Here is a 14,335-nt window from a genome sequence, read left to right on the forward strand (position 1 = left end):
GGCCTGTGACCATTTACCATCAGATAGCTCATTTGCCAAACCGCCCATAAATATTAGAAAAAAAATCAATCAACGCTTTAGTATTTATACATATACATAAACAGAACTCATTTTGTAAATACTAAAAATAATAAATTTAATAATTTATTATCGCCACTGTTCATTGTATTAAATCTAAAAATATATTATATAAAAAAACAAAACGAAAAGCAGACTCCCGCCCTCTCATATGTTCAGCCCGAGGATACAAAGAACACTGATCCAACACCCAATAATTAATGGATATCCAACAAAAAACACCATAAATGTAAATTACTAACATTTTGGGCTACTCCTGTACATTGGTAGTTATATAAAACAGGTTTGCAATACGATATTAAAACTACTTTAAAATTGAAATTAAATTAAAATACTCCAAGCTTAAAGAGCACCTTTTTACAAAAAAGAACAATTCTTAATCAATTAAATCTTGATCAAAATAAATGCTTGGATATTTATCGATGTTGTTAGTGCTAAAAAATTGGCTAATCTGAAGCATATCTAATGCGCTTTTCTAAGAAACCCGTAACTCGAGTTAATCCACGAAGACTTTTACTAAATCAGTTAAATCATCAAATTTAGTTCTCAATTATCCATTCGTTCATTTGAAACGATGATTATCTTACAATACGATGTATATTCAAACAGTCGTTATGCGCTCTAAATAATCAGGGTGTGCGCAATCAAATATGTATTAGCATTTCTTGAGGCGGACATTTGAATAATTGCATCTTTAAAGCAAGGACACACGAAGTTTTCAACGCCTCCTTAAGCGTGGATTTGCATCGAAATCACACGAGTTGATTTTCGCGGCGCGTCCGCCAAACAACAGTTAGCGATTTAATTCCCTTTACGAGACAACAGCTTTCAGAATAAGGTTACATCCTGTTCCTTTTCATTTATCTTTTTGCTTCTTTATTCAAATATATTTAAACAAACTTAATAGCGATCATTTAAAATAAACTTCTTGTAGTCAAATAGATAACGTAAATTTTATTATTGTTATTGTCATATCATACTTATAAAATCTGACTATTAGCGCACTGCCAAACCTACTAAGTTAAGAAAGCGACTATTTGGAACATAAGTTTGTTTTATAATGACGGCATCCTAAGAAAGGATTTTCGTTAATTTCAACGAAAGGGAAATAGGAGCCGAACTTTGTAGAAACTTTATTCTACGATGTCGGCACAGAGATGTTGCCTGAATATAAACATAAATATTGAATTACACAACATGGGAAAGAAAAAAAATCAATGAAATAACTTACGCATGACATAATATCATAATATGTAATCTAACATTTTTATTATCGTGTAATTTTATCAGTGATTTACAAAATACTGTTTTTTTTAAAATGATTTGTATATCTGTCAGAAGATTACATTACTAATATTTATATTTAATAGTGACATAACACGCGAGATATTTTTAAAAGTCGCCTTATTGTTGAAATCGTAACAGTTAGGTTATCTACGTAGGAAATGTACACGTATGTTTTTGACATAAGCGACAGGTAAGGAAACCTCTTCATAAAGTACTTGATATTTATAATAATTTACAGTATTTAGAAATATAGATGTTATTGTTGCATGCACTAAAAATGAGGGTAAAATATCAGCTCATTAATCAAGTCGAAATATTTTAAAATTAAGACGTAATAACATGTGGAGTTACATAGAATTCGAAAACTTTCGATAACATCCCAGAATCTGGCAGTGTGTATACTACCGTGTCTCGGAAAGCACGTAAAAATGTCATTCGCGAAAAGTCTTTTCGTCGTGTCGAATTTGCCATCCCATCGGATTATGCCAGTGACGGAATAGAGAGTGCAACTATGTTTGCGCACAAAATCAAAATATACTTTATTCAACTAGGTTTTTTTTATTTATTTACAAGCACTTTTAAATCGTCATTTAACCAACTATATTAAGTGAAACTACCACCGGTTCGGAACGCAGATCCTACCGAGAAGAACCAGCAAGAAATTCTGTAGTTACTCTTTTTCAACATTTAAAAATACAAAATCATGTTAGTTAAATACATTCTATATGTATATAATATATCCAGTCTGGAAGTCACCAAGTATTAACTCCACGCTTTTTTATCATCTATATAATCTTGTATTGAATAATATTATCTTTAACAATGTATTTCTTACAAATGATTTCAATTTATGAAACGGCAAAGTTAAACATAGTATAATGCACACACTTGTGCATTATTCTAAAGCCGTGACCGAAATCGGTCAATACGATATCATCATTATACAAATAAATACTTCTTATAAAATAGAACATTAAGTATAATTAAATAAAATAATGTTTTAAAACAACACAAAGTTATAATAATTGTTAGTTGATCCAGTTACGTTGCTGAGATGGAGATTCACTGAAATTTTACCAATTGGGTGGATTTCGTTCAAAATTCAGTTGCAAATTTGACCTATACATACCAACATGTAAGCTTAAGGAACACCTTAGTCCCATTAATATCGTAGGTATATTTTACATTTTTGTACACGTCTTTGATATTAATTAACCTCATTATACTCCGAACCCTAGATAACCATAAACAGACACATCTCGAATGTTTTAATGACACGTCATCTGGAATGACGAGATAAAAAATAAATATAGGCTCGATTGTACGTTAGCAAAACACGAGTGACATCATAATGTCAACACTGGCCCGAAAGTTAACACGATCAAATTACAAAATGGAAGCGTAATACAAACCATGCCATATCGGATTTGAAACGTTCTTTATTAGTTCTGTAATTATGCACTAAGAATACTAATGATTTGCAAACGTTTTATTCTATGCTAAATTTATACTGATGACGTACGTGATTTATGTAAAAAGATGATCCGGAATTAAAATTTAAGATATCTCCATGAGCCTGGTTGAATAAAGTATAATTTTGATTTGTAAAACAGTTATTGAGCAATACTCTTTGTCAGAATTCATAACAGACCCAATACTTGGTAAAGAGCCTTTGGTGTCCTTTTTATGACAAGGTTACACCTGTGGCATAATTCCATGCGAGACGTTCAGGTTTCCTCAACGATGTTTGCCTTCATCGCCGAACTTGAGATGAATTATAAACAAAAAAATTATAATCACATGTACTCTATCGTATAAAATAAAAGTTTAGCATTCCCTGAGTATGTTCACGTCGCGAAAATTTACGAAAAAATAAACATGATCATGATCATCAAATGATAAAAAAAAACAATTAGTTTTGTAATTTCCATTAATATAAAGCCTTTTTCAAAAGAAATATTCTTTCAACACCTGTTTAGAGTTCAAAAGCACTTGTCAAAGTTGATTTATATTTAAAAAAAAGAACGGAAATTTATTATTAACGTTTAAACTAGTCACGATTTAAAACATCAGCTGGTTTGCACGGCGACGATCTTTCTTAGAACTGCATATTTTTTCATGTCTTCTGTTTAAAACTTTTACCACTCAAAGATCATACCCCATTAGGTTGGGAACAGCAGCAATCGTGGTATAGAGTCATCGTATAAAATTATATACATTGTATTATACATATGCATTCCAGTTCTGTTTACGTAAATTAATGTGTAGTTATTTGTCTTTTTTTTTTTGTTTTGTGAATTATTATAAATATAATTGATTACTTCAAGTTGTGAAATTATATCAGAATCATTCCTGTTGTTCGTAATTAAATAACCATAACAATCGCATTTATAATGAAGATAAGACATTTTATTCGTATATATCTTTTAAGTCACTGTTAGTCGACCACAAAAGAAATAACTTTTTTTAAATCCTATTAAACTTCCATAAAATCTCTGGCAGGTAAATTAAAAAATATCACGACATTAAAATTCGAAATTCGAAATGACAAATTCCGTTAGGCGGTAAATTAAAATGCCGTAATGTTATATAATATTAAAAAGCAGATTTGTACATCACGACTTTCAATACGAATAAACGGTTTTTTTATACTTACCTGGAAGCCATTTCTTTGTATAACGATAATAGTTTTAAAGTGTTCCTGGGAATATATATGAGACAAACATATGTATATTAATCTAGTTTAATATTAAGTATGAAGGAATTAATATTATATTTGAAACATGGCGTACATTAATATCGTAGACTTGAATGAATGTTTTGAAACTTTCTATTTTACTCTGAATTTAACGGACGTTTTTCTACAGATTATCTGATATATAAATGACATATTAATAATGGAATTCAATCATTAATAATTAAGCTGATAATAATTAACAGCAAATAACAAGTCTGCAATTTGCAATAGCCGTAAGCGGATAGTAGTAAAGTCATATGATATAGATGCGCACGCGCACAGTTTCGTAGAAACGAGAGATGGTGGGACCTTCCGCGAAATGATTTGACCCAACGCCTATGAAAAGAGTTAATCTACTGTTATCAGGGCCAATACTACTTAGGGGCCCTACTTAAGACACACCTGAACATAGATTTAAATTAAATTAATTGAATGGGTTTGATGAATTGTAGGATTCGTAGGGCTGCAAACCTTACGATCAGTTTAATTTAATAAAATGATGGACTCTTTCTCATTATCGTCTATTTTTTACTTTAACTTGACTTAGCTGGGGGGCACTTGAATCCACGGGGCCCTGGGCTAAAGTCCAGTCGATCCGGCCCTGACTGTTATATACGATTTTTTCTCAATCCATTTTATTCGGTGAAATTATTATAAAATTAAAAAAGATATATTTTTTCCTTAAAATATCTTATGACTCTCTATTTCAACAATTTTGTCTTGTGTGTTGTCTTATCGGCCATAATTCTTTAAATTATTTAGCTCACGAGTTACCATTGCCAAATATACTATTACAAGGACTATGTCACATCTGCCTTGCGCAAGTAGAACCTAGCACATGCATAAGAAACCATTACAACGAAACCGGACTTGAAGATCGTATATCTTACACCGTTGACATAAGGCTCTTTATTGGTTGAATTAAAATTAAGTAACGCTTGATATAAATTTGTTCTGTGTGCATAACTCCACGTAGTCTGAAGTGGTACCACCGCGCAGCTATGTATTAGACTCGGGGAAAGATAAGACGGTGATTTTTTAAATGCTCGCAGCATATTAAGTGACTTATGACAGATCTTTATGCAACCTTCGTGTGATATAGTAAAAAATAAGTTTATAATAGGTAAATAGGAGGCCATTTATGATGACGTTAATTATTTAGTACATGTACCACGAACTTAGGCAGGGTTTGTGTGCTTTGAAATATGTATGTGTGGTCTAGTAACTATTCGAAAATCGAGAATTGATGCATTAATTACACTTGCATTTGAAATCTGATAGTAAAAATCTTTAAGTCATAATTTTTGAACCTCCAATCCAATGATAGTCGATCTGTAATCACTAATCAGGCAATAGTTGTAACTATAGTCATATCAAATTTTTGATATGTGTGAACATAGATAATTATTTTGTTGTTTTGATTGCCCGTTTAGTCTAGTAGCTAGCAAATATGGCTGCAGGCTCGCTGAGTAGGAGGTTGGAGGTAGGAAGCGTCTGATAGTATCAGATTAACGAACTACTTGGGTTATGAGACTGAGGCAGTGCTCTTAGAAAATGCCGTGGCCAAAAAACATACTTATAGCTTTGATAACTGTTCTCAACCTAAGTTGTTCAATGTCAGATATTTAAAAGTAAAAAACAAACTAGGAGTATCACTTAGCAAGTAACGAAGGCGAGAGGCCTTTGCTCCGCGGAACGGTAATAGGCCATTACTTCAATTTTATTGGCCAGGTCAGTACCCAGCGCAATCGTGATTACATAACAATAAACAAACTAAATTATTCCATTCGCATTCGTTAAATGATATCACTTAGGGTCGGGGCAAATTTAATCCTGCAGACCATATACGACAGGAGCAGAGATGACCCAGTTGTTAGAACATGTAAATTTTAACCGAAGATTGCGTATTCAAAACCAGAACAAATTTTTCACGTTTTTAATAATTATTTATGTACTCTGGGTATATACGAATATAGTGAGTTATCTATAGTATAGGTAGTTGCATATTTTGGATGAAATTCTGCCACATGCGTATGAACCATCCTGCAGTCTTTCTAACCTCCAAACGTTCTCCTCGAGAAAAGAGGTCTAAGTTTAATAATTGTCATCCCATCAAAATTTAATCATCAAATTAACCAGTGTAATTACCACGAGTGTTATCATCTCATATAACATGGCTGGAAACACATTGTCCGTGTAAGGAATGATTTAAAGTTTTCACATTGTTATGTCTATGTTTAAACACATAAACATATGTGTTTTACATACCTACCGATCACCGTGTAGTCTACAATACATGCCTTCGATTAATAAAACAATATTACATCAAGTGTATCAAATCAGAAACATGTTTGCATTAGCTGAAAGTAATCGGTACGATCTCTTATGATGATAAAATATAACATATCCTTTGTAGATTTCGACAGTCAATATATTCATTTTTTACATAGCACGTAGTCGCTTTCATTGATTTCCGATATATGTGTAAGACTATCGTTACTAAGAGAATCATATTATTGAGCATACTTAATATGATAACGAATCGGCACATAACTTCTTTCTTTATATAAAATAACAGATATTAACAGAAATTTTATACGTCATACTTATTGAAGATTTTTAAATACGATAAAAAAGTATTTTATGCGGCAGGGGAAACGCTTTGTCAAAAAATATACCTTCAGCCACCGAACAAAAAAAAAAGTCGCGGACACTGTTCGTTTAAAATAAATACGGATTAATCCGTCAAGCCTGTCTGCAGATATGCGCGCTGGCGCAGACGCGGCGTCTATTCGCGGAATCCAAACTACGGCGAACTGGAGCGGCTATCGAGTGATTGAATCGCGCAACGGAACGCAATATCCGACCAGAAGTTTACAAACTAGTTAAAATGGTCGAAGGAATTCAGTTTGCAGCCATAAAAGATAGATAAGGAAGGAGTACTATGCGTGTAGAAAGGAGAACTTAATTATAGTTGAGTGAAATTTTAAAAGCCATGGAATTTCATAACGATCTAAGACTTACTATTAAAAGAAATCCATTATAGAAAATTCTTAAAACTATTTTACATCTTCTATTAAATTAATTGTTCACACTAAGCGACTTACCTGCATTATTGACAGTGGAAATTGTTGTAATAACATGATTATTTGTAAACGAGTAACAAGTTGAAGTGCGACAACTTTTAAGCCTATCGAAGGTCGACTCCGTTCAGCCAATGTTTATATTAATTTTAATATCCAAACAGTCTTGCATAAGCGATGTTCATGGAAATAAAAATATATCGTCGTTTATAACCTCTCTCGTCAAACACTTGTGTGCCCAAATTCACATTTTCGCTTGTTAATTTAATATTATTTGACTTTCAAGGAATAACATGGTCTTAATAATTAAATCATTTACTACGGAGGACATATGTATGTAGAGTATTGTGGATTATGTGCGGATTACGTTCCTACCTTCACCAATCATGCGAAGAATTCCAAATACAAATTGAATACTTAAAAACTCAGTAATGCTAGTACGTGACCTTCGATTAAGATCAACATCTTCAATCCGCTGGGAAATCTCGACGCATACATTAAATACAAATACTCTTCTTCCCATACAGTACGTTGTGATTCACAGTATTGTTGAACTAACTGTAAACCAACAAAGCGGAAAAAATACGGTTGGTATGCGACGCTTTTCCGGTCGAAATCTAGCAAATTCCTATCACATCGAGTATGCACAATTTTGGTAACAATCTCGTACATTTGAAAATCGTTCTTAATGTATTGGTTGTAACAGTGGTTTTTGCGTGATGACGGAAAATAATTTGCATGTGTGTGAACAAATATTTGTAGTAAACTTCAACTGTTCGGGTACACTGAGTGAAACTCCTAAATTTATATTAAAAAATAATTCGTAGCTCAATTGTTTCGATTTATTTAGTTTGGTATATTTCTACCTTGGATCTTGATCAGTGTCACACTTTTGACCTCTAGATACGTTAACCCTTGAGTTTCTAGTTCGACCTCTTACATTTGGTAGAGGTAAAATAAGAATGCTAGAATTGTTATAACTATACACTCATTTTAGTACTAAATATATTGTAAATCTTTAAAATTTTGAAAGCCAAAAATGAGACATCCTTGGAATACATATAAGTAACATACACATTCTTATTCGATCAAGTGAATTAGATAAATCCCGATAATAATAGAAATGGGGTCGAAGGTCACATTCCAAAGATATCTGGCAAAGTGGGGTCTAAGGTGAATTAACATCTGATTTTAAATCTTTTTGTTTACTTGCCTATCGATCATTTGACGTCTGTCAGGTTATCACTTACGTCTGCGTCAGGTCAGGTCACGTGTTAACGTCAAAATTGATATACATCATGTTCTTTTTTAAATCTTTTCATATTTGGATGCTTACGACAGATGAATATTTAACTTACACGAAAAGAAAGGTATGCTGGTGTATATATATTTCCTATGATTTTTTAAGTTGATAAGATCATGAACAAAATACATATGAAATGAAAAAATAAACATTGTATGACAATATTTTATGTAGCTATGATTAAAGGATCATTATAACGTATATAACGTAAATTTATATCGCAAGAATCAGCTGACACTATTCTGATTAATAATAAGCTTTATCGTGTTTGATTTTAAAGTAACACAGATGTATGATAACATGATACCTGGAACTTACGTCAGACGTGATGTATTTAGCGAACTACATGACCATTACGATTCAAATAATCCGGATACATGACTCCATAGAAACTGGTACACATACGATCTTTATAAACTTAATGGTATCTGGTCTGAGTAATATCATAGCTATTTAATGTTTTGATATATTAATAGATAAATTACAATAATTAATAATTAGTATAATATAATTTCCTTCTGTCTTTATAAGCGGTATTCATATATGATATTCATATCTTATTGCGTATTCAATTGGAAACAATATAAGTCCTATCTTATCATTCGTTATCAGAGCCATCGCATACCTCTGTTATCTCCGAGAGAGCATCACCTAATGTAGTTTTGAGTACGTTTTGAAGATAGCTTGCAATTAAATTGATATTATCTCATTTTAATTACGACATTCCGTCGGATGAATTTCGAATAATATCGAATGACAGGTCGCCTACCTAAACGAGAAAATGATGTCAGCTACGCTAAAAGTCAATTGCTTTCCAAGATTCATTGAGCAGTGGAACAGGTTTCCGACTTCCGAGATTTAGATAAGGATGAGTAGAAAAATTACGTTGACTATTAATTGAATCTTTGTCGAGTTTAGATGGAGCTATATATTTTGTTTATCGTTAACAAGTAACGGGGCATGTGTAATAAATTTTAATGCACTAAAATGGAAAAAATAGAAACATAATTATATCAAAATACCGAAGCGATATCATAAATGATATACAAAAATACACCCGCACAGCGTATAAGAAAAAAAAAAAAAAACTGAACGTCTGCAAATTTTCCATAGATTAATCGATATTATAATATGATAATTATGTAAGTCGTAATCAGGTCATACGATACGATTATTAATGACCATAATTAATAGATTCTTAATCATCAATAGCGTAATGAAGAAGTCTAATGTTTATACATATCACCGAGGTATTTTGTCATGTTTTACATGAGTATTATTACATACATACATTAGCAGCCTGTAAATTTCCCACTGCTGGGCTAAAGGCCTCCTCTTCCTTTGAGGAGAAGGTTTGGAGCATATTCCACCACACTGCTTGAATGCGGGTTGGTGGAATACACATGTGGCAGAATTTCGTTGAAATTAGACATTCACCGCCGAGCACGAGATGAATTATAAACACAAATTGAGCACATGAAAATTCAGTGGTGCCTGCCTGGGTTTGAACCCGAAATCATCGGTTAAGATGCACGCGTTCTAACCACTGGGCGAGATAAGAGTCGAGATTATTACATAACATTAATTCAATTGTTAAATTTAATAACTCACCTCGAGAGCCTCCTGGGCAGTATGGAGGTAATCTCTTAGCATCGCTTCTTGAATGCTCAGCCATTCTAGCCTGGGGTCTTCGAGCTGCGTCACCTCTGAAAAAGACATTTTTTTTTTTTATATATATTAATAATATTAGAAACCATTTCGAATGTTAGATTATTAATGGTTATAGATTTAAGTAATGCCATTTAGATAGTAATGTATGCGGTCACCGATTCATTTAATCTTTGAAACAGATTTTATTTCTGTTCTATTCGATTTGAGATATCAATACGACATTGATCTAACTCATTCGTTTATGATTTATATTGTTATAATTTTTAAATTCAATTAAGTATATTGTTGCATTATATATCTACGTATATAATAAATAATTAACTCTTTAATTAAATACGAGTATTTTTAACATTAAACTAAATTTTTGTTTCTACGTAAACTTCTAAAAGTATATATATATTTTTTCAACATTTCATGATATTTAGCGGTCGAAAATAACATAGTCATAGATATAGTTATAAAAACCACAAATAGACACACCGACATATTGTAAATAAGATGTAAGTATGTTATAACTTACACAATTTTTTTTTACATCCAATTGATATTAACTCAAATGAGTAACAGTAGCAAAATTGTAATAAATACTTATAAATATTTAAAATGTGTTTGTTTGTATGTAGGTACTTAGGAACTAATAACAAATAGAATAAAATCACTGGTAGAACGTAGGTGGTGCTGGCTGGATTTCATTTAAACAAAAAAAAATTGAAAATAGGTATGTTATTAACACGTCAACAGATCATTAATAACACGTATTATGTTCAAATAATTTCACAATCGCGATCACATGATCGTTAAAAGTTATCGGCATGAATAAGCGTTTGAGTTTTACGCATTTCCAACAAAACATTTCCTAATAGCACGATAAAATAACTCCTCGATAATTAATATAAATTTTAATATAATGCAATGATACAGGTATCACATTTTTTAAATATATATTTTATTGATATATTATGTATTTTGTTTCAAAATATAGATAAATATCAAAGCAATTAGACTTTTTCATATATGTAGTTTCTCGGTATGTGAGTTGGGTAATTATTATAATCTAACCTTATTATACAAATGATAGACGTGAAACTGCTTAAATATATGGCTCTCTTTCTTTCTCTACGTATCATCGCATCTTTCTTTTCTTTCATGTAACTAAATGAGCCTAAACGTGACGCGTCTTTAATTTTAATTGTAATCCTCGAACGTATTGATTATCGAAACGCCGTCTCAGAAGTTTGAAATACATAATATAAAACAAAAACAAAATATGGTTTGCTACTAAATAAAAGTATTAAGTGTTTATTATTTTATTATTAAACATTCCAGGTTTATCAGATTTATTTGATGAGGAATACTCGATATGTTCCGGGAAGTCTACAGTTCCACCATTCAACAAAGTGATTTCGACGCATCTGCTTGATGTTGATCAGAACGCAAGCGTTCCTTAATAGATAACTTAAGTAAAATTAAAAAAAAATAATAATACTAGAAATACAATATACCATGATGTCTAGGACAAAAAAAAACAGTAGATCTATTCTGTAAGTGTTGTTTAATTCATTATATTCGAATCACTGTAGCACGGTACACAAGTCAACAATAATGGTGATCCTGCCCCTGAACTCTTTTCGGTCGTATGAAATTGCCGTCCCATCCAATCATAAGAGTCCATACTCTTATTTCATTAATCTTCTATTTCCATAAAGTTAGTAATAACTGTTAGTAATAACTTATTAACATTTTTCACGATTACATTACATACGTCTTAACCAATTTGTATCTATCATTAGTTATATTTATTGTTCACAAGATCATAAATAGTAATAAATACCAACTCTATGAAATACAGACAGAATACTTTACGAGATTATTGTTATTGCGTGCAAAGAGGTTGATATAAAAAAAGTTTTCAATGCTAAAAATTATTTAAAAAATATATGTGTCCTATATGTCGCTAGTATTTTATCATAAAATGTATATCTTCTGTGTTAATTAAATTATAATAAATAAATTCCATTACTTATTAATATTTTATTATACTAATTGATATACGATCTTTGTATCGGTATCATCGTAAAAGTATTACCCAATCAGTGCGATCGGCTACTGAACAATAAAGACAGATATCACGCTTCATGGACTCATTTTTGTTTTTTGTTAGGGTTACTTCACACTGAAACAATAATGAGAAGAATCTATAGTTATATAATAAAGCTGAAAAGTTCGTTCGAACGCGCTAATTTATAGTATTATCGAACGAATTTGAAAAATATTTACTTTTGATAGGCCGTAGTGCCGTAGACACAATAGCAGAGCAAGAACGTTTACCGAGCAAACCATGCGGATCAATTGTATAGAATTATTAAAATTATATCACAACAAAACTCTTGGTCTATCGGAACATACTCGAAACTGGCCACAGAAAACGATTGTGAAATGTCAAAAATCAAAATGATATGCGATTTTGAATGTAATAATTATAACATTTAAGGGATACACGAGTCAAAATTTCGTATCGCCGTAGTCGATATACAACATTTCACTTGTGAGATACGAGGTAAGTATAGAACAGCATTACAGTATACATTTTATTCAAGTAGGCTCTCGGGAGTACTTTCGAATAGTCATTAAACAAGACACACGAGTTAAATCATTAAATGTAAACCTAGAAACGGTTCAGAATGAAAATTCTATCGAGAAAATTCAAAAGATCCTGTAATTTAAATAAAATTATTTTGATATTGTTTGATTAACAACGTCGTAGGTTTGTATTTAAATTGACACATAAAAACGTCACATGATAACAGGCACAAAGAAATATCACAATTATATGAATCGGCCTATACTTATTCATCGAGCCGAGATGGCCCAGTGGTTAGAACGCGTGGATCTTAACCGATGATTTCGGGTTCAAACCCAGGCAGGCACCACTGAATTTTCATGTGCTTAATTTGTGTTTATAATTCATCTCGTGCTCGGCGGTGAAGGAAAACATCGTGAGGAAACCTGCATGTGTCTAATTTCAACGAAATTCTGCCACATGTGTATTCCACCAACCCGCATTGGAGCAGCGTGGTGGAATATGCTCCAAACCTTCTCCTCAACGGGAGAGGAGGCCTTAGCCCAGCAGTGGGAAATTTACAGGCTGATTATGTTATATGTTTATGTTATTCATCAAACACAATAAGTAATTATAAATATTGCATTCGAAACAAGCTTAGTCTAGATTAAGCAGATTTTGTTGCAATAAAATGTACATAAAACATAAAATACAATTAATAATACTTATGGAATATGCATAAAATCAGTGGAATTTGAAACGTAAATAAAAATAATCCGAGGTCTCGATACCCGGGCTTATACCAAAATTAAAATATAATTGAAGTAGTATTTATACTATGTCGATTGTAAACCTACTTCCGAGACAAAAATATAACACGAAATGACATTTAAAGTTTCAAAATAAAACATTAAAACAAGAAATTGGAACCAATAAAACATCATATTTTCGGTAACGTATAAAACAATAAAAACGATAATTTTTACAATCGACAACATATCTCAACATGTTTGTCTACATATTTGAACACTATTTGCGTAGATAAAAAAAAAAAAAAAAAACGAAACACAACATAACATACATAAAAGAAACGAATGGAATTCAAGTATGAAAAAATAAATACAAAACAAATTTGAACAGAACTTAAATATTACGAAAAAACGAAACGATCCTTAAATGAAAAATATTATCGAAATCAGAAAACATATGATTGATGAAAATATACAATCAGCATTGTGTTGACACTTAAAAGTGCCAAATTAATTTACCGTCAACGATAAGAAAAAACGTTCAGACATACGAGATACAATGAAACGTCAACGGTAATAAAAATCACTAATGGAATAATACTTGCATTCCAAACCCATTCTCCATCCTCGTGTCATCCAAAGTGCGCGGACGATCTTTCAATTATTATGCTCAATTCTCAACACAAGGCCGGGGCTAACTGATTGCCACTCAAATCAGATTAGAGACAATGGCAATTGAATATCTACCATCAAAAGCGGTCACGGAATTTATAGAAATACAATATTACCTACCTACATTCAAGACGATGAAATAACGAGATATTTAAGCGCTTTAGATGATCGAATAGCTGGAAAAGGACTTGCTGT

The 14,335-nt window shown here is 31.7% G+C and overlaps 1 protein-coding gene across 1 annotated transcript in view; it reads right to left on the reverse strand.

Annotated features, from left to right (window-relative positions):
• Positions 1-14,335, reverse strand: part of Kibra (kibra) — a 62,534-nt gene that overhangs the window by 31,928 nt on the left and 16,271 nt on the right. Inside the window, exon 3 of the mRNA XM_026634544.2 lies at positions 10,100-10,194. Within this exon, the coding sequence (XP_026490329.1) occupies positions 10,100-10,194 (95 nt within the window). The remainder of the gene's footprint in view (positions 1-10,099; positions 10,195-14,335) is intronic.

This window comes from Vanessa tameamea, chromosome 22 (genome assembly GCF_037043105.1).
Source record: "Vanessa tameamea isolate UH-Manoa-2023 chromosome 22, ilVanTame1 primary haplotype, whole genome shotgun sequence".
NCBI lineage: Eukaryota > Metazoa > Arthropoda > Insecta > Lepidoptera > Nymphalidae > Vanessa > Vanessa tameamea.